We start from the raw sequence: 20,222 nt of genomic DNA, 5'->3' as shown, positions 1-20,222 counted from the left end.
GCGACACCCAGCCCCTCCTGGTCCCTGTGGGAAGTTTGGGTTGCCATGGCGAAAGCTGGTGGCACGTGATGGGCTATCTCACGCGCACCCGGTTACGAGAACCTCGCAGGAGCATGCAGGAAATGGCTTGGGAGAAATGAAATATACTAATACTACAGAATAAAAAGATGGGCGTCTAATTTAAATGCAATTCTTAAAAAAAAAAAAAAAAAATACATTTGAGGAAAACATGTTTGAATGAGACCTATTGCTACAGCGGAAACACTGGACTACATTTTCTGATATTATGCATTTTGATCAAATAAAACAAGGACTCAAAACATTAATTTTATAGTTTTATTGATGGTAATTACCAATGGTTTTTATGTTATCACTCATCCAGTAATAATCATGGCTTTAAAATTAAATTGACTTCCTTATCATCCAAAGTCACCCTTGTCCATTTAAACAAGCAATAGAAAAATATATAATTAATACTTTATACAACACTGGTTTTGGTCCAAACAAAAGTGGATCAGAAAAGCCAATACACCTTTAGTCATCAAAGGCTTCCCAATTTGCATTTAAGTTCCTTTTAAATGGAGTCGGGCAACTTTGAATATAGGGATTTACATAATAAATTCTAAAGACAAAAATGTCAAATGCAGAGTTGGTAACACACAAAAATTCAACTTCACAGATTAAAAAAAAAGAAAAAAAAAATCACTATTTACAGGCTTTATAATAATATTCAAAGGCCAATTAAGAGAGATTAAGAGGAAGAGGCAGAAAGAGGTACACGAAGAGTACAACTAATCGTCAGGAGGCGGGGAGCGAGCGACAGAGGTGGGCACTAGGAGCTGAGCAGTGAAGCTAGCCAGAGGTTAAAGGATTAAAAGCAGGAACAGAGTTTGGAACTGCTCATTTTACAGGGCTCCGAGGAGGACGGGGGCTCCAGCCTCTGGCCCCAGCAGCCCTCCACAATGCATGGGATACGCTTCCCCCTCTCCCACCCCTGCCCTCCTCACACTTTCCCCTTGGTTTTGCTTTTAAACACATTCATTTGCTTCTCACCGACGGCGGCCCCCGTGATCCAGGCGATTCTCCAGCGTTCAGTTCTCATACACGCACGCACACAGACACACAGAGAAATCAGCATGTACAAAGAAACTACACACACCTCAGGTCTGTACATAAGAGGTGTGGAGGGAAGGGGGGGGGGGGCAACCACGCTTCATTTGTCACACAGAAACACGCTTATCGCTGTACACACAGCACACATACGGTACTAACACCAAGGCTACGTCTCCAGTGGGGCCTGCATCGCTACTTGGAGTGCTTGCCATGACAGTTACTCACTAAACAGCGTGGAGGGTTACCACTGGAGATTTGCCCCACAGCTCTCACTACCTCTATGCATATTGCAGCTCGTAACCTGATCAGACATACTAATTAATAATAGAATTTGTGTACTCGCGAACTCTTTAGATTTGCAGTTTTTGCCTTTGTAATTTTATTACAAAAAGTCATGCCTAAAGTCTAGTAGACATTTGCAGGTGTTGAAAATATAGATATATGACAATCTGTTTTCTTAATATCAAGCAGAGGTCTTTACTTGATTGTGTCTTAGTCTGAAGTTTTTAATAACAGGTCTCTTCAAGCGGGGGACCTGTACTAACTGCTGCAGTCTAGGTGTGAACCCCTTTGAAATCTAGTCCAGCCCTTCACTGAGCATCCATCCATGGGACCTGGCACTCCTGGCCCTTCTTCACATGCTTAGTACTTCAGTGTATGTCTGGTCGCAGGCCCTCCAGAGCTCCATCAGCCTTGAGGGTGGATTCAGTCAAAGTCAAAGTCAAATTCAAATTCAAGTCCAGGTCCTATGGTGAAGTGCATTCTACTTCCTGCGCCTCACTGCTGTTTTGATCTTGCGCCCAGCAATTGTTTGTTGTCCGGCGGGGGAGGCTGTGAAGGTTTTATTTGACCTGGAACAAACAGAGCACAATTAACAACAGATTTCAATAATCAGGAAGAAGAAATAATGAAGAAAAAAGACAAATCCAGGTCATCTGGGTTGGGCAGATATGTACCAGATGTTATAAGCACATATGGCCAGGTGAAATTAACATCAAATATCACAATGTATTTGACAAAATACCTCAATAATTTGGGTAGAGGGATTGGTTAGAACAGCTAGAGCAGTCCAGAAAAGTGCATTACTTTACTGTATTGATTTGTGTGTTGTACAGGTACTCCTCACTTAGCGACAGAGTTCCGCTCCTACAACCAGGTCGTTAAGTGAATTGGTCGATAAGCCGTGTTATTTCACGGTAAGGGGGCTTGGCCATTGCATACGCTAGTGCAGTAAATACTGACAGACTGCAGGAATGAGACTGAGAACAGTGATGAGATGAGATGAGATGTATACAGTGTAGTATATATAGTGTATATCGTAAATATAGCTGTGGCAGTTCTGCCTACCACACGCCACCCAACATCATCAATCATCAATCATCGCGGACACAACGCCAGGGGCCGCACCCAGAGGCTCCCACGGGATCGCCGTAAAGACTTGGCATGAGTTCACTATCTCCCTGAAGACGCCTTTTACTCCAGGTGTTTATTCCCAAAACAGCATTTCATACCAAACTCCAGGCTGTTACCTTAGCTTATTTTACTACCAATGCTCAGTTTCCGAGGGTCCAACCTGGTGTTTATTTAGTGTTTGGGGCACAAATCCAGACCACAAAAATGGTGAGAAACAGTTTTAACGGTCTAACTCCACAATTCAGTACACTATCTTTCAGTCTTTGAACATGTTTTCAAACAAGATCAATGAATTCCCTTTACAGGTACCTTAAAGACAATATTTAAATATATCACAATATTTTGATAAAATCACAGACAATACTCGTCTCGGTACTGATATTACCGGCCTACGACACATTCTTTTTGAGGTGTGACCTACCCCATGTTGAATGTTAGCGCAGGAAAGCTGAATCCGCCTCCTGGTGCAGTTGGCTGAGGAGCTATGGAGGGGGTGACAGAGGGGGCTAGAGACGCTCCTCCTCCAAAAGCAAACACGCCTGTGTTGTTGGAGGGGGCTCCAAATGCAGTGGTTCCTCCAAACTGGAAGCCTCCACCTGCTTTGAAGAGGATAAAACAGACCTTTCATTCACGGCCGTTCTCCACGTTCAAGTTGAAGAGCACGAGTTGGTTCTGATGACCTGACGAAGCCGCAGCGGGCACCCACCTGGCGCGGAGTTGACAGCAGCCCCGAACATGGGGGTGGAGTTTGTCTGCTGTACACACACAGGGGCCACGTTCGACTTTGCCCCGAAAGCCGGAGTCTGGGAGGTGGGGGGTGGGAAAGGTGGGGGGGCCTGGGAACCAAAGCTCGAGCCAAAGGCTGGGGCTTGGCTGGTCCCAAAACCGGCAGAGGGGGCCGCAGACGAGGCTGGAGTGAAAGAGGAGATGGCAACATTGAATTCAATTAATATTTTGGAACTTCACATACCTGACACAAAACAGCAAGCGGTTATGTGGAAAGCAGCTTGTGGCAAGTTTTTTTTATTTTTATTTAATGTTCTCATTTGCTACTTGTATGATTAAAGTAAGCCTTAAGATGGACTTGCGTACTCAAAACTTTTTGTATTTTTTTTATTTTTTTTAATGCAGTATGCATGTACGATGCAGTTGTGTGGCCAGTAAAATCTCTTGACCAGGAGATTTTCTTCTGTTCATCAGCCACTGGCAGAAAGGCAACAAGTAGACTTCTGACCCCTTTGGAGACGTATAGAGGATTGCTATTTGACAGTGATTTACTATCGCTATGCAAAGTCTTAGCTTTAGTGGAAACATTTTCAACATCACATCCTAAAACCATACAGCATAGCGCACATATGTCAAACTCAAGGCCCGCGGCACAATTCTATCTGGCCGGTACATCACGCAGCACTACAATTCCAGCATGCATTACAATCCCAGCATGCACTGCAACACGCTGCACTACAATCCCAGCATGCACTGCAAAGCACTGCGCTACAACCCCAACATGCACTGCGCCGTGCTGAGCATTGACTATGTTTGGTATTTATTGGGTAAGTTCCCCAAGTTATTGGGTAAGATCACTCAACCAACTTCCGTACAGATTCCAAACAAAAAGGCTTAATTATCCAAAGGAGATGCAGACCTGCAGATGAGGCAGCAGGTGGAGCTGCTGAACCAAAGCTGAAGGATGGAGCTGCAGCAGGTGCAGCGCTAGCAGAAGCCCCAAAGAGGAAGGGCTGAGCTGGGGTTTGAGTTGGAGCCGGGGTGGAGTTCAGGGCGGTGGCTGAAGCAGCAGGTGCCTGGCTGTCCCGGCTCTGGCCAAACAGTAAGGTCTTGGCCGGGGGGGCATCACCGGCGGCCAGACCAAACACAGAGGCGCTGGTCGCGGGGCCATCGGCACGAGCCGCAGCCTGGGTGGAACTGCCGAACAGACTGGGGGCTGTAGTGGAGGAGGATGTGGTGGGGGCGGCATTAAAGGTAAATGTTGGTTTTAGAGCAGGAGTGGAATCTGGACAGGGGGGAAATGGACCGATTGTTGTTTGCACTGAAGTTTTAAGAATGTGAGTATTTTGTGAGTAATTGAGTATTTTGAGATTTATAGATGATCCTCTAATAAATCAAAACAGAAAACCAACTCAATGTGATCATTGCAGAACAAAATCATTCGCCGTGCATTCACATAAAAAAAACAACATTTTTACTTAAAAAATAAAATAAAATAAATAAGTTCACCTGTAGCACTTTGTCCAAAGGCAAAGCTAGGCTTCGAGACCTCAGGAACTGGGCTCTCACTCTTGTCCGCAGGCTTGCCAAAGGTAAACGTGGGTTGGGTCTGCTCTTTGGGAGGGTCGGGCTTGCTGAAAGAGAAGCCCCCTGAAGCGGTGGTGGCCGGCGTTATGTCGGCATCTTTATTTGCAGCACCAAACATGAACTGGGAGGGAGCAGGAGACGCCGTTTCCTTCTTCTCTTCCGGCTTACCGAAGGTAAAGGTGGGAGCAGCGGCTTCTTTTTCTGTAGGCAAAGATCCAAAGGTTGTGCCCCCTAGTGGTGTGGTTGTGGCAGAGTTGGACTCTCCTAGTCTCCCAAATACAGCGCCAGTAAAGATGGAGGAGGTGGTGGCATTTATTGAGGTGGTGTCAGTTGAAGCACCATTGTTTGCCTTTTCTTGAAAGGAAGTGGGGACAGTGAAAGTGACAGAGGGGGCAGTTAAGGTTGAAGTTTGTGTTTTCTCGTCAGGTTTTGACAGTCCAAAAGAAAAACCACCACTAGCAGGCTTACTATCTGTGCCAGATGCTGCTGCCCCAAAAACTGATCCACTGGTGTCTCCAAATTTGAAGCCAGAGTCAGATTTCTTGCCAACAGTGGATGTTGAGCTCTCAGTGGAGCCTCCGAACTTGAACCCTGATGAGCTAGAAGTGTCTTTTGGAGCAGTCTCTGTTGAAGAGCTTCCGAATGAGGCCCCAAATTTAAAACCACTAGATGATGAGGAGGAAGATGAATCTGCAAGGGCATCCCCGAACTTGAAGCCCACAGAGCCAGAGGTAGAGTCCGATGATGAGCCAAACTTGAAACCTCCTGAACTTGAGGTACCGATTGAAGAAGAGCCAGACCCGCCGAAAGGAGAAGAGCCAAAAGCTGTGCAATAAAAACAAAATTATAATGAAAAAAAAACGGCATTGATTTGTCTGAACAATAAGATTTAGGCACAAACAGATGTTTTACACATTACAACTGGCCACATCACATAAGGTGCATTTGTATATTTTTCTTTTAAAAGCATTCAAGCCAACCATATAGACACATCTTACAGAAATAACCATATTCTTATTAAACTAATTGTCATTGCACAGAGTACAAGTACTGAGGCAGCGAAATGCATTTCTTGGCATTTTACCGATACTAGTAACTGATGTGTCTTGGAGCAGTGGGCCGCCATATGGCGGTTAATGTTATGTGTATATTTAATGTGGAACAGTTCACCCTAATCATCCTTTAGACTCTCACCTGTGTCCTGCTTTGGTCTCTCTAAATAGTTACCAGCTTGCTGCCATTTTCATTTCTGAACAGCCATTGGCACTTGGTTGATTTATGATATCAGCAAATCCTCAGTTAAATGATAAGGATTTATTAATGCACAAAATTACCTGAACAAATCATACATTACCGAATTGTTATTAAAGATGTGATTTTTTATTTATATATATATATATATATATATATATATATATATATATATATATATATATATATAAAAACACTACAGATTGATAAATCCGTCTGGATTTGTATACAACTCTTTCCTTTTAAACATTTTTTCCCCCCCCAAACAAACTTTTACATTTTAAGGCCTGGAACAGATTCAATTTGTTTTTCCACTCTTCAACAGTGAGTGGCCGCGTTTACCTTTGGGTTCCACTTTAGATCCTGGTTTGGCCGTCTGGCAGGCAACACACTGTACATCGGCAGCCTTATTCTGAACACAGCAGACATCACAATCCCAGGCGCCTTCTGGCTTCTTGAACTTGTCCCCAAATCCCAACATAGGAGCACTGCTGACTGGGGCCGATGACGAGGACCCTGTGGACGCCCCTATGGTGGGTGAAATTGTAAATTGGAAAAAAAAACAATTACAATCAATGTTTCACTTATTGAATAATAAGTTGGGGTTTCTATTTCTTTATATGAAAACAGTTCCCTCCCAATTACCTGGTTTAGCGCTCATGCAGGCAACACATTGTGTGTCCTCAGCCTTGTTCTGCAACATACACGTATCGCAATCCCATGCTCCCTCTGCCTTTCTGAACTTTTCTCCAAACCCGAGGAGACCAGTGGAGGCCGGGGCTGCAGGAGAAGATAGAGGCTTGGACGGCGAAAAGGCAGAGGGCAGAGTCAGCGAGGTCTTGATCCCGGTGCCGGGCTTCGCCGTGTCACAGGCCACACACTTTACTGCTTCTGGTTTGTTCTGAACCAGACACGTATCACAATCCCAGGTTCCTGCAGGTTTGGCAAACATTGCGCCAAAATCTGCAGCTGCTTTGGTGGAGGTTTTGCTGTTCTCTTGTCTGACAGAAGTCGCAGATGTTGACTTATTGTCTGACGGTTTGGATGACGAGGATGTCTTGGGATCCGGGGTCCTGCAAGCGACACACTTTGCGTCTGTCGCTTTGTTTTGCACAGAGCAGACGTCACAGTTCCATGAACCTGCTGGAGGCTTAAACAACTTGCCGAATCCGGCAGAAGAGGAGGGAGGGGAGGTCGCATTTGTGGACACCGTGGAGGTCTGCCGGGAAGATGCGGCAGAGTTTTGAGCCACTGGAGAGGCAAAGCCTGCAGAGAAGAATGTAGCTCCAATCATCAGAAATTATGCAAAAATGAGAAAGAAAATTAAATAGATGAGTGCTTCACTGAAACTTACCAGGCGCTTTGAGGAGGTCCAGCACACTGCCCTCCTTCAGGACCTTGGCTGGTTTGAAGGATCCCTCAAAGTCTTCGGTGCTATTGCTTGTAGTAGACTTCACTGTGGAGAAAGACAACAGCGGCATTAGCTGTTTGGAGAACTGATTGGAATGCCAGCAGACCGACTGTCTGAGCAAAACTTACCAGCTGGCAAAACAGGAGTTGACATCTTCCCATTGGACAAAGAGAGATCCATTTTTGCTACAGGTGCGCTGAATGTAAATCCAGCCTAAAATAGGGGAAAATGATTCGCATTACCAGTGAATTATTCTTTTAGAAAATATTTAATACATTCTATGATTTTGTCCTATCGAAACTTACAGAAGGGGAGAAGGAAGGTGGGCTAGCAGCAGTTGCTTTGACAATAGGGGAGGAAAAGGTAAAAGGTAGAGATGGAGGTGTGGTGGCCGTGGGAGGATCCTAAAATAAACAACAAATTACATTCATTTAGAAAACACCCACTAATGTCATGTAAAAACAGAAATAAGTGAGTGTTTAAATTAAAATACCTTTTCTTCCTTGGGAGGGGTCACAGGCTTAGCACTGGGAGCGGGTTTTGAAATGATGGAGGTAGTGGCAGATGGGGTGGAGAAGTTGATGATAGGCAGGGTTAAGTTCTTGATGGGCAGGGAGACCATGGGCAGGTCGGGCACTTCAGCCACCTGAGGGCAGAACAGGCATGACACTACAGTGAGGCCAAACACACAATAACAAAATACATACAAAAAAAACAACATTTTAAGCGAGGAATGGATGATGCACAATATGGTGTTCATTATATGATACCATGTAGCTTAAATTAAATTTCAGCTTTGATTTGAAGTCAGTTTTGCACTGTTAAACTTCTCAAACATCACTGCCATCCTTTGTCACAAGATTGGGATTTCATTATTCAAGACCTTAAGGGCCTTATATTCTACTGAGATTAGGGTGGGAAAAAACAATGACCAACTGTTTATAAACGGTTTGTCAAACATGAGATCTCATTTGAAGAATGTATTTGTTGGTATAGTACTGAACATGGGTGGCAGAATATCTTTGAATAAGCTCAAGGCAACACGTAAAGAGGCAGAACCACACCTGGTCGTCTTCTAGGGGTTTGTAGGAGAGCCGCGTGCTGGTCCGCTCCCTCTTCATCTTGCCCCCTCCGGAGCCTGCGCTGCTGGCTGCAGGTGTGCTGGACAGGGGGTAGGCTGGGCTGCTAATTGTGCTGCGGGAGGGAGAAAAATATAGTATGCTTGGAGCAATATTTGACATCTAAACTATGAGTCTTAATACAATGAGGCAGGGCTACCTTTGGGAAAGATCTGGGCCGGCTTCAGGCAAGTGCGACAATTGTCTGGTGGGCTGCGGGAAAAATAATACATATTTTTTTTAATTTTGAATAATTTTGAACTTTAAACTGTGGGGCACGGTGTAGAAAAATACAGTGAGGGACTCATTATGGATGCTGATTTTCTCAAAATCCAAGATTGTTTGGAAAGAACAATAGGAGTACATTGGAAAGGTTTATGTTGGTCAGAATACACATAAGCCATAAACTCAGATGGTTTGAGTTATTTTAAATTATATGATTGTTTGGTATTTGTATGGGCTGGATAACCAGAAAATCTAAATTAAGTTTAAGCGTATTATTTTTTCCCCACAAGAATGTGTGTGTCATAATTTTTCCATCACTATGATGTCTAAAAGTACAAAATTTCATTGGTGAACTTCAAATTGGAATTATTGCTAAAGATGTTAAATAATAAAATATTTAGCTCCCAGCTCCTACCTCAACTCTGAAGGGTCTGTCCAGGGCTCGGCCAGTTCCTCCTGGGGTCAGAGAGGGTCTGAAGGACACGGAACGGTTACCCGACACAGAGGCGGCTGTAGGGATAACCAGCTTCTGCACGGGGGGGAGGGGGGACTCCAGCTGGAGGAAAGGATCGTGGACATTTTTAAAAGCCATCAACTTTACTGAATGCATAAGGCACAGAAAAACAACTTTCTTCAATTAGGCACGCAAACAAATAATCCAAATCCATAAAGTCTTTGTATGTAAATAAATCCATAAACGGCCAAAGGACAAAAACACAGAGGCCCGTTTATATCTAATTCACATGGACATATGAACTAGGGCTGTCGACAATCAATTGTTGATTAACTGTGGTTGTGGATATCCTAAACGCGTTCACAAATTAGAAGTTAGGCTCATTCACTACTGGAAAATAAACAAAAAGAAGATTTCACAGGCTTGCACCAATGAACTATTTTCAAAACTCTGAGTGCATTACTAATTGTCATGCATGCTTATTTCTTAAAAAAGTGCTGCACAAAACAACATGTTTTTTAGCAGTAAACTGAAATATGACCAAAACACATCAATCCTGGTCATAATATTAACATTTTATTACAAATGCGATTAAACTGCCATTATAAATAGTGAGGGTGGCACAGCCCGCAATCAAATAGTTGGAATCGGCACAAAGAGTGCAGGGAGGATGCCGACGTAGATTAGTACTTTTATTGGCTCGCTTTATTACAAATATAAAATATAAGGAAATAGAAGAAGGGTTGTCCTTTCTGCAGCGACTGCCTTGCACTGACTCTGCAGGGATTGTGAAATGACGCCCGTTCTGTGAATTAAGATATGCCCCCTCCTCACTCGCATTCCGCACCACTTCTTGGCATTTTTCAAACATGTGCAGTGGATGGTGTGAGGCTCAAACCACGGGGGAAATTACTCTTAAATTGACTGTGTACCTACACGTTTCATTATAGACTTAATATTATTTTTCTGTCAAAGGGGTTTAATAGATGGTGGGGGGGGGGGATGTGTTTTGTCCAACCCTGCTCCTAAAAGGCCCTGTTACACCAGTCTTGTCTGAATCCTGTAGGTCAATAGACCCTTGTTTCGAACTGGAACGGCAGCTGTCACAGCTGGTGTCGTCTCACGGTTATTACCACTCCTCCAGTCCAAGTTGAGACTAGTCAACAATGGACGCCACTGGACAAAACAACTCACACACACCAAAAAAGTTCCTTCATCCAACACAGTCTAACCTACATGCACACATTGAGCAGCTGCGTCTGTCTGAAAAGAAACCTGTTGACCAGTGTCCATCGGGCCAACAGGACCGGAAGACGAACCCTGAACCAAGCAAGTGCTGACTGACAATAACAACACTGTTCACATCACTCAAGCCCCACACTAGGCGACTTAACCCGCGTACATAATGTGCAGCACAATGTAATTGTAGGTTTTGTAAACAAAAAAAAAAATGTACTTACCCTTTTCTTTTTGGGCTGCAAATGTGAAAAGTCTAGATTTGTACCTTCCATCGACTGTAAGTAGACAGATATGAGGAAGAGTGGTTGGTCATCCATATTTTTTCAAATCAATTTAAAAATTGTATTAAATACAATTTTGTTTTGTTCTGTCCAAAGAGCACCAGGTTGCCAAGCAACAAGATGCTAATTGTTAGTTTTGATACAACCGCAAAGATACTCACTGGTGACACAAAGGGGGAAACCGCAGATGGAATTCTCTTTGCATCCTGTTGGAAAAATGCAATTCAAAATGACACATTTTTGACGAAACCCCAAGAAAAAAAGCAGCCTTCACATTGGCCTAAATTCCAAATTAATCCACATTAGGCTGTATAGATGCAACGTGCATGTGCTTTTTGAGTAAACTTACAGCCAGGGGGCTAGACATGCGCTCCAGGGACTGCAGGATGCGTCTGGCTGAGACGCTGGTCACCCCACAGGGCTGGGCTCCAGCAGGCTTCGCCTTTATCTGCCTTCTCAATGGAGCCTACACAGCAGTTCATCGCTCAATCAGTCTCACAAGCTTCTTAACACTCAATAATATCAACACTGACATTACCTATAGAAGGTAAGCGGTCACTCACCATGAGTCTAACGGTAGGGTCACACTGGCAGCGACGGAACTGCAGCGTGAAGCCAAGCAGCTCTCGCCTCGAGGCTTCCGTGCCCCTGGCGTTTATATAGATAGGGCCGGTTCTTTTTTTTTAAAAAATTTTAAATTCAAATAGCGTAGTTTGTTTACTTGGCAAAATAAATAACCTGTTGAAAATATTACATAACTAATATTGCCGTCTTAAAATAAAGAATCGTCCTTATTGAAGAAACATAAAATTATGTGTTCCTTATTTTGTTGATAGATTAAGCGATGTATTTAATAAAAAATTTTTAGGAACAATACGCAGTGGTCCGAGTGTCCATTTCCCACAGCTGAGTACCACTGAGAGTGCATCTTCCCTCCTACCGGAGGCAATCCGGCGCAGCTTATTTGCATAAAGTTGAAATCTGCTCAACTTTCCTTCTTGCTTGAAGCCATAAGCTCGTCACCTGCATCTGGATGAGGCGGAGCTCTGTTTCAAATGCATTGCAGCCTGTTGCTTTGCAGCGCACCGTCGCCGGCGGTGTGACGTACCATAACAAAAAAACTGGTTTCTTTCATTAGCATAGAGCCAATGGGGTTCTGACCTGGTAAGGTGTGCTAGGGCGAATACGAGAGCTCCGGGATGCAGCTGCTCCGCCGTAGGTGGTCTTCCCAGGGTAGAATGGTGAATCCCCCAGCTGACTGGAGTTGAGCGCTGTGTTGTTCATAGTTGACTAGGAGAAGAAACAAAACAAAAGACTGTCAAGTCAAACACGACCAAGAGCATTACTGGGAGGCTGGACTACACATTCATTCTCAGAATCCAAACTGTAAATCAAAGCACTTTTAAATCTAATTAAATCCTTCGTTTGTGGCACATTTTTTTCAGCTAATGTGACACCGATGAGATTTAATTAAACCAGAGAGGACCAAAAGAAATGTATGTATTCATTTGCTACTTTGCCAACATTTGCATATGGTCCTAGATCCAATACAGGTACTCCTCAGTTAACAAACTACTACGACTTACGACCAGCTTTCTGACTATTCAGTATTGTACGCTGTACGAGAACTTGGGAAACGGCAGTTTGGCAACTCAGCATCAAGCATCTCATCACGCATCACCCTTGGTCAGTCTCAGTCTTGTTCACCCAGTCGGTCAGTATTCACTCCACTAGCGCTCGCAATCTCCAAGACTGAAATATCGGTAAGGGGGCAGCTCCTCGCCTATCGACCAAATTGCTCAAGAACCCGGTCGTAGGAACGGAACTCGGTAGTTAAGTGAAGAGTACCGGTACAGGTCACATATGTAACATACAAACTAAAGGCCTTAATTGACAGGTCATCATTCACGTGTTTTCTCTGTCATTCCCCATGACATATTGCTTCTCCTCTTGGTGGCCATCAGCTGATGAAATATTTGCCTTTTGATCAGACCTGCCAATCGTGGGAAAATATTTTGAGTACCACGATAGTGCAACAGGGAGTCTCTGTGGCATTTATATGTTAGCATTATTGTCATATTTTTGGGCTGGATTATGCGTATCAGTGGATGTGGAGTGAGTGAGAGAGGGAGGGAGGGGTTACAGAGCCACAGGTCATTGCATCTGGTCCAATCGGAGGGATGTACCTTAAATACCGAATGAATGTACGGTATTGTTATGTATTGATTGTTTTCCTTAATTAAATTACAGTTTCAGCTGGCATTTCATACATGCGTATTTTGACCAACAATTGCGTGGTTGGTACACAAAAAGTGCAGGTTGGCAGGTCAGCTTGAAGATTGTGAAGACTTAATTCTGTTTCCAATATAATAGCTTGGAGAGCAGTTTACTGCAACTAATACATTGCATTCCTATTGTGACAAAGTGTTGCTACTTTCTGCATACAAGCTTGGGGATGCATTTCAGCATTTATAGCAATGAGTTGTCATTCAGTTGTGCCACAATCAGACCTTGGACTAAGATACTCACACTACAGGACGTTCCAAAGACAGATAGGTTGAAGGCAGGTTTCTTGAGACTGGACTGAGAAGGCTGGGGCCCAGAATTGGTTCTGTCCATTTCTGGGGACCAGAGCCGTGGTACTGATGCGGTTTTAGAGGTGGGCACATCTAGAATGAAAAATACAATTGCTTAGAACCAACAAACAAAATGCACGATTCTTGCTTAAATGTGTATGTATTTCAAGTATTTGTTGTTATTTATTCCCCCTTTGTGCCAGTTAAATATGTTTTATCAATATTATAATTAAGTGATAAATATTATAAATGTATATTTATTTTTAATAATAAATATAAATACTTTGTGCCGTCCTCTACGGCGGAAATTACAGCCGGATGTTACGTAGTACATGGAGTCTCTATTGTGCATGTCTGCCAGAGTTGTGAGGAGAGTTACGGAGCCGGTGTACATGTTGTTTTCTCTGGAATATCAGCACTTCAATGGCTTAAATAAAAACTGTGCATTGATATAAAAAATTGCTTTTCCCCCCTATTTATAAATTGTATGGAGGCGTGTCCGTGGAAGCAGGTGGAGGATTTGAACAATGGGGTATCCCATCCGGTGATGCTGTTGGTCCGGTGATTATAAAAGTTGCAGTTCATTACTTGTTTAAATTCTTATAACAGACACAAAATCATTTTGTTTAATATATTTGATTAATATTGCAACTGGGATTGTGCCGAAGCAAAGAAGTCAACACGTGACTGCAGTGTGACTTGAATGCATAGGGAAGTAGGAGCGGGTGTTTTAATGCTGCCGATCTCCATTTGACACAAATACAACAGAACAGTCATCATTTAGAACTGAGATTGCATAGATGTATGAATCGAGGTTGTGATTTTTTTATAATTTTTTTTTAATATGATTAATCATGCAGTCCTAGCACACACACACCAAACCAGATACTGTATGCATCGGCCTGCGCAAGGTAAGAAGGGCTGAGGGAGGGCAGGCAACAAATCTGACACTACAAGTGGTTACAGTTTTGTTAGCATGGATGTTAAACGAAATAAAGTTATCTCCGAGCCATTTATTCTTTGAAGAAACGTGCACATTAAAAGAACAAAAATGCAATTTCACAGACAGCTTTTTATTGCCGCCCCGATTCAAGAATGTGTTTTGAGAGGTGACGCTTTGTCACACACAAACTCTACCTTTGTCAGAGGCTCGTGAGGAGAAGCCGCTGGTGGTGGAGATGTTGTCATCTTCGTGCTGCGAGAGGTTGTCCTTGATCTCCTTCACGAAGGAAAAGCCGGTGGAGAAGGGCCCAGGGGCCGAGAAGGGCCCGGGGGCCGAAGAGGTGGAGGGCTGGGTGAAGAGGCTGCCGGAGCTCCCCGGGAGCGGGGATGACACATCCAGCGGAGCGAAGTGGGGGTTGGAGCGATTCAATGGGGGGCGAGATAGGACAGATTCCTGGAAGTTTAGCGAAGCCCGGCTTGTTGAAGGTTCTGTCAGAGGGAGAGGTCAGCAGTCAATGTGGAAGTGGAAATGTCTACCTCAATATGGAAAGCCACATTCAGAACACTCAGTAAGCTGCAACTAGTGTAGGCCTGACGATCTGGCTGGACCCCTCACCTGTGGGACTGACGGTGGGCTCTGGGGAGTCCCAGCCATCGAGGGGAGGGGGCCCCTCCTCGCTGCCGTTAGGCGGGTGAGACTGGATGTCCTGCTCTGTTCTTTGTACAGCGTCCGGCCCTTCAGGAGCCTCCTCGTTGTTGAAGTATTTCTGCAGCCAGGAAGGAACGATGCTCTTAACTGTGTCTGCCACTCGACTGATCAGGCCTGGCTGCTGCTGCTGCGGGAGAGACAGTGAGCAAGTGAGTCTGTGAGAAAGCTTATGAAGATGTTAAGACAGCAGCTATTACCAGACAGGGTTCAATTGTCAAGCTTATTGGCAGCTTGCCGCGGTCAACCTGCAGCAGCACTTGCTGAGTTGTGATCCGGAGTAAACAGAGTTATATGCTAAAGCGTTTAGCTAATTTTTTCTATGAATCAATCTCTAATGATGTGTGCCCTGAGTTTTTAAATAGTTTCTTTAGAAAACCTGCCATCTGCTGTAAAAATAAAGCCTTTGACTTATTCAGGTTCTATCTTTTTTTTTTTTTTTTTTAAGGCTTAATAGAGCGGTCGTATTTTGTTTAAGCCTGAATAATCTGAAAATGATACACACCTGCTCTTCAAAACCAGTGATCTCACTATTATTGTCACTGAATTTTTTTTTTAGCATTTGCATTGGTGCTCTGTATAAATTCTCCAAGAGTGAGTACTCAATCTGTAAATCTGTGTATCCCAACATTGCTTTTTAATCAAGCTACAGGAGATAACATGACATGGCAATGACACACACATTGTGTCCATGATGTGTTAATGTGATTTTATTTTGTTTTGCACGTCCCAGGCTTATTTACATTGATGCACAAGGAGCATAAAAAAAAACAAACAAAAAAAAAAAACAAACCTTTGGAAAGCTACCAAGTAAAGCCTACTTATCCAACTCCAATATGAATGCATAACAAATAAATTACCACAACAATGTTTTTCATTGAATGTTCAAGAGCACCGCGTGTCGATTACGCACATTTGAGAATTTTTCGTATTTTTGGAGCTTATAGAGCTTATAGTGCGTAATCACCGGGTGTCATGACATTTCACTGCATATATGTACGACCGTATGTGTGTGTATGTGACAAATAATCTCTTGAACTTGAACTTGAACTTCTAATTCTTTGTTGAAAAATGTGCTTCATGATGCTTTGTATGGAGTTCTGAAGCCTTAACTTAGTAGCACAGAGTACACAGATAATTTTGATACAATAAATGATGAATATGGAGTCATTGTCTTCTTGTTATAATATTGTTTTATACCTTGATTAGACCGAACAAACAAAAAATTGAAACAAATGTACATTTCAGACTGCTGGTTATGCTTCAGTTGGATGGCCTGTGGCAAGACTTTGCATGGGGTTTTCAAAGCGTACCACCAGAACTGAAAAAGACATCTCAGGGAAACACTGAATTGGTATAATAAATTGTGCAGCAATTTTTGCCATTCAGCCATTTTCTTCCCGGTTTGAAGAACGGCTCAATCTGAGCCACAGCATAAACTGGGTCAGACAGTGCAAGTTACTGTAAGGGGACTGCACAATAAGTTCTAGCCAACAAAAAAACACAGCAAATATCTCATCATGCCACATTTTCAATAAACCGTGTCTTTTTTGGTATTGTTTAAATTCCGTTCAATTTAATCCGCCCTTTACTACAATAACCAGGTGGCATATGCAAGATATTAGAATAATAAAGGATGATACACTTGAGCCAACAGTCAATTATATTCCTTTTGGGTTACGGGCTGGTAAAATAACTACACTTTACCTTCAGTCTACATCAGGCCAGGAGAATATTTAAATTAATGTTGCTATAGCACTACAATGGGAATGGAAGGCCAGAGAGGGGGTAAAAGGGGGGTCTGGCTAACCAGCACACCACTTTGTATGCACACTGTCGTACCCATTGTTGCCTTCACCTCCTGATATGGGCCGTATGTACCTCTCGCTTTTCACTTATCTGTGAAATACACCAGGTTGCGAGACCGCACTTCAACCTGTGTGTAATTGAAGTTTCAGCTCAAGGCCCCACGCATGGACCACGACTTGGTGACTGACATACTCCAGCTGCTGAAACAAAACAGCTTAATCGTGCATGTTTGGTTGGTGTCAGGCATAAGGCTCTGTGATTACAGGGTTTTAGGGGGCAGAATTTCTATGGTGGACCATGTCATGGGACCAGAGGGGCCAGTGTAGAGAGCAATTCATGTGTCATTGTTCTCCGAGGAAGCACACAGGTTATGTTGAAACATGGGGGAAACTTGATTTGAGTACAGGGCGCGCTCATTGCATTGGGACTTTGGGGGATTCCAGTGGTCCAAAGCTGTACAATATTACATTCTGCAAACTAAGAGTGTGAACTTCATTCTTGTCAACATAAAAGAAAACAAAAACCCACTGCATTATTATCTTACAACATGCAGAAACTAATATGCTAAGGGGTTGGACAGATCTGTGTGTAGTGGGAAACTGAAAAAGAACTATAACTTAGTTCTAATATGACAAGCCCCAAGAAAGACAATTACTGAAAATATTTTCCTTCCAAAGTTATCTTAATTTAAAAAGGACCCAAAAGCTTCATTTCTATGGGAAAGACAAGACTTGTTACGAGCAAAACTGCTAAATAATATGACCTCACACCCTCCACCTGCAATAACTGCACATTCCTTCAGACTATGTTAATAATTTCCTATTAACAATTGCAAGGTTGTGTCTCAATATACTATACAGGCATTATCTTTAGTTTCTGCTACTTCCGCAATTCCCCTTCGGGGTATCTATCCATTTATCTACTCCTTCCTACTTAAGTACAAATATTGATTGGTGTGCTGAATGAAGTGCGGACATTCAAGACGGTTGCTACGACTTAATATTCTGCAAAGCTTTACTTATCGTCATCATATATGACATTTGAGGTAAATAGACTTCCCACACCCAGCACAGCCATCCATAATGTACCCCAGCTTGCCTTGTTCAAACATAGTTTATCTACTCATGGATAGAGGTGTCATCTAACTCACACTATGATCTTCATAAATACTTTGTTAAAACAATATGCAATAAAGACTATTGTATATCACTGTATTCAGTTATATATCAAAATAAAACAATTAAGGTTCATCCAATTTAACTATATTTTGGCAAGTATATCAAACCAGATCAATTGATATAAAAATAAATATTTCAGACCCAATACTAACAGAGTATTTGAATCATATCTTCCTCTCAGCATCAATTCAAAGATTGCCCAGCCAGAGCTGCATTGCGGTTCATGTATGAATTCTCTCAAAATATGAATTTCCATAATATTAGCCGGCTCGAACTGTAAGTTACATCTGCTGTTGGTTGCATTGTTCATCTACTTTCATCTTGATAAATCAATTTCCTAAAACGTGTTAATGTAACAAAATGTAATGACAAACCCATTAAATCTGCATTAACTTCATGGTCGGAGGAAATCTATAACATGTTGCATAGCTGAAAGATAATTGTCAGCTTGATTGTTCATTAATATTGAAAGCGTGCAACTGTAAAGGTCAGTAGACATGTGATATCTAGTGTAAGCTTCACAATTTAACTAAAATGACAGAAAACCATGTGTTCTGCAGTTATATAATGATTCTTCACCTGCACGACAAAACCGTTTCATATTTTAAAACAGCTGACAACATCGACTTGAAACACCGGTAGTTTATTCATCTCTTCAGGGGTATTGCGGTGTTACAGCAGCACACATCAAAAACATTGGCAATGACAATAATATGATACGAACTGAAAATAGATAAAATTGCAACATACAATAAACCTCAACATTAATTAACAGAAACATTTAATGGGGCCTATATTCAGTTAGCCTAAACATCCATGATAGAACAAACTTCTGTATCAACAATTCACACTCAGCTTAAGTAAAATCTGAGAAATTGTTCATGTTTGAATACATACAATTCTGCGCAAATATTGAGAGCATGTAATTTCGCATGTAAAACGATGCCAGGCCAAACCAGTTCCACCTTTTTACACACTCCTTCAGTTGCTGTCACAGTTTCAACGCAGAAATAAATGTATTTTATCGACCATGTGTAGTCCACACGCAGCTCATGCTTCCTACGCATTACAGCCGGCAGAGATTTAGCCTGTTATCTGGCCATCGTTCGTTTTGCACCTGTTCGTGTGACTTCTCAAAGAAAGGCCAACGTGCGCGGTGGGGGCCGGCGCCGACGTTTACACATCCGAAGAGCGTGCGTTGCACCAGGAGACAAGTTGAGAATCAACGGCAACAATGCGCTCCTGGCCAAGGCTAGCTGTAGCTGCCCCCGCTAATACTTAGCATTCCAATTCCCTGCTAACTGCCAACTTAGCTACAAGCCAACCGCCCGCTGACACCGGCGTTGTTGGTTAATGCTTGCGGCAGATATACGTCTACACTAAATACCGTAGTACGGCTCTCACCTGTCGGGTCCGTTCAACCGCGACCCTCCCCGCGGTGCGGCGGGTCGGCTAACGCGCCAGGTGCTAACGCCATGTAGCATTTCCGTGACGCGCTAGCAGCGCGTGGAGGCCCACGAGCGCTTATCGGTAGGCCACAGAATATCCCCAACAAAACAATAACAGAAGCCGGGGGGAATAAAGTGCATCTCCGCGGCTGCCCTCCCGTCGCCACGAGCCCCTCGCGCGAATAAGTCAAACCGAATTACCTGCTTGCCCTTGGCGTAAGGTTTGGAGGCGATATGGTATCTTCTGCTTCTGATTTTCCCTCCACCCGTGGCCGCCATGGCTTGTTCGTCGGACTGTCTGTCGGCGTTTCGGCGCCGGATCCGCTGTCATCCAGCGTTGAGGCTTCGGGCCGAAGAGGATTCTGGGGGATGGAGTTGCCAGGCGGCGACTTGTGCCGATTGGTCGAGCCATAATTATTGGAATCTCGCAAGATTTAAATATTATGTTGAGGTATTTAACTTCATTGTACAGTGTGACATCCGCAATGATATATTTGACTAAAATCATTGTCCGTTTTAGAACAGTTCCAAAATTAAAATAAATACATATTTATTGTATAAATATGTTTATATATTTAGTCCAAATATAATATAATAAAAGTCTGAAAAAAACCCCCAAGATAATACAATGTAAATATTCATTCGTTTCTAATAACCATTTCTATAACAATTTAAAACAAAAAAGTAACAAGAGAATACAAACACCAAAGCAAAACATTTTCTATTATCTGGGTACAGCCCCAAA

General features: G+C 43.0%; 1 protein-coding gene across 3 annotated transcripts; it reads right to left on the bottom strand.

Moving 5' to 3' along the window:
* Window positions 1-335: 335 nt before the first annotated feature.
* nup153 (nucleoporin 153) lies at window positions 336-19,792 on the bottom strand. Of its 3 annotated transcripts, none has more exons than XM_080012783.1 (22): window positions 19,679-19,792; window positions 14,953-15,172; window positions 14,532-14,825; window positions 13,348-13,487; window positions 11,980-12,108; window positions 11,168-11,284; window positions 10,980-11,024; window positions 10,759-10,812; window positions 9,260-9,400; window positions 8,780-8,832; window positions 8,566-8,695; window positions 7,995-8,147; window positions 7,807-7,905; window positions 7,630-7,714; window positions 7,445-7,546; window positions 6,736-7,356; window positions 6,433-6,618; window positions 4,762-5,664; window positions 4,172-4,537; window positions 3,233-3,436; window positions 2,948-3,125; window positions 336-1,964 (listed from the first exon to the last, which is right to left on the bottom strand). In XM_080012783.1, the coding sequence occupies exons 1-22, from the start codon at window positions 19,754-19,756 to the stop codon at window positions 1,877-1,879; spliced, it is 4,386 nt and encodes a 1,461-aa protein (XP_079868909.1). In that variant the 5' UTR covers window positions 19,757-19,792; the 3' UTR covers window positions 336-1,876. The 3 variants fall into 3 exon arrangements, with proteins under 3 accessions (XP_079868909.1, XP_079868907.1, XP_079868908.1); XM_080012781.1 differs by having other exon boundaries at window positions 2,948-3,122; window positions 19,679-19,772; XM_080012782.1 differs by having other exon boundaries at window positions 4,172-4,468; window positions 19,679-19,772.
* Window positions 19,793-20,222: the final 430 nt, after the last annotated feature.

The sequence above is a fragment of the Zeus faber genome (genome assembly GCF_960531495.2).
Source record: "Zeus faber genome assembly, chromosome: 1".
In the NCBI taxonomy this organism is placed as follows: domain Eukaryota; kingdom Metazoa; phylum Chordata; class Actinopteri; order Zeiformes; family Zeidae; genus Zeus; species Zeus faber.
This window is presented reverse-complemented; position numbering and strand designations above follow the sequence as displayed.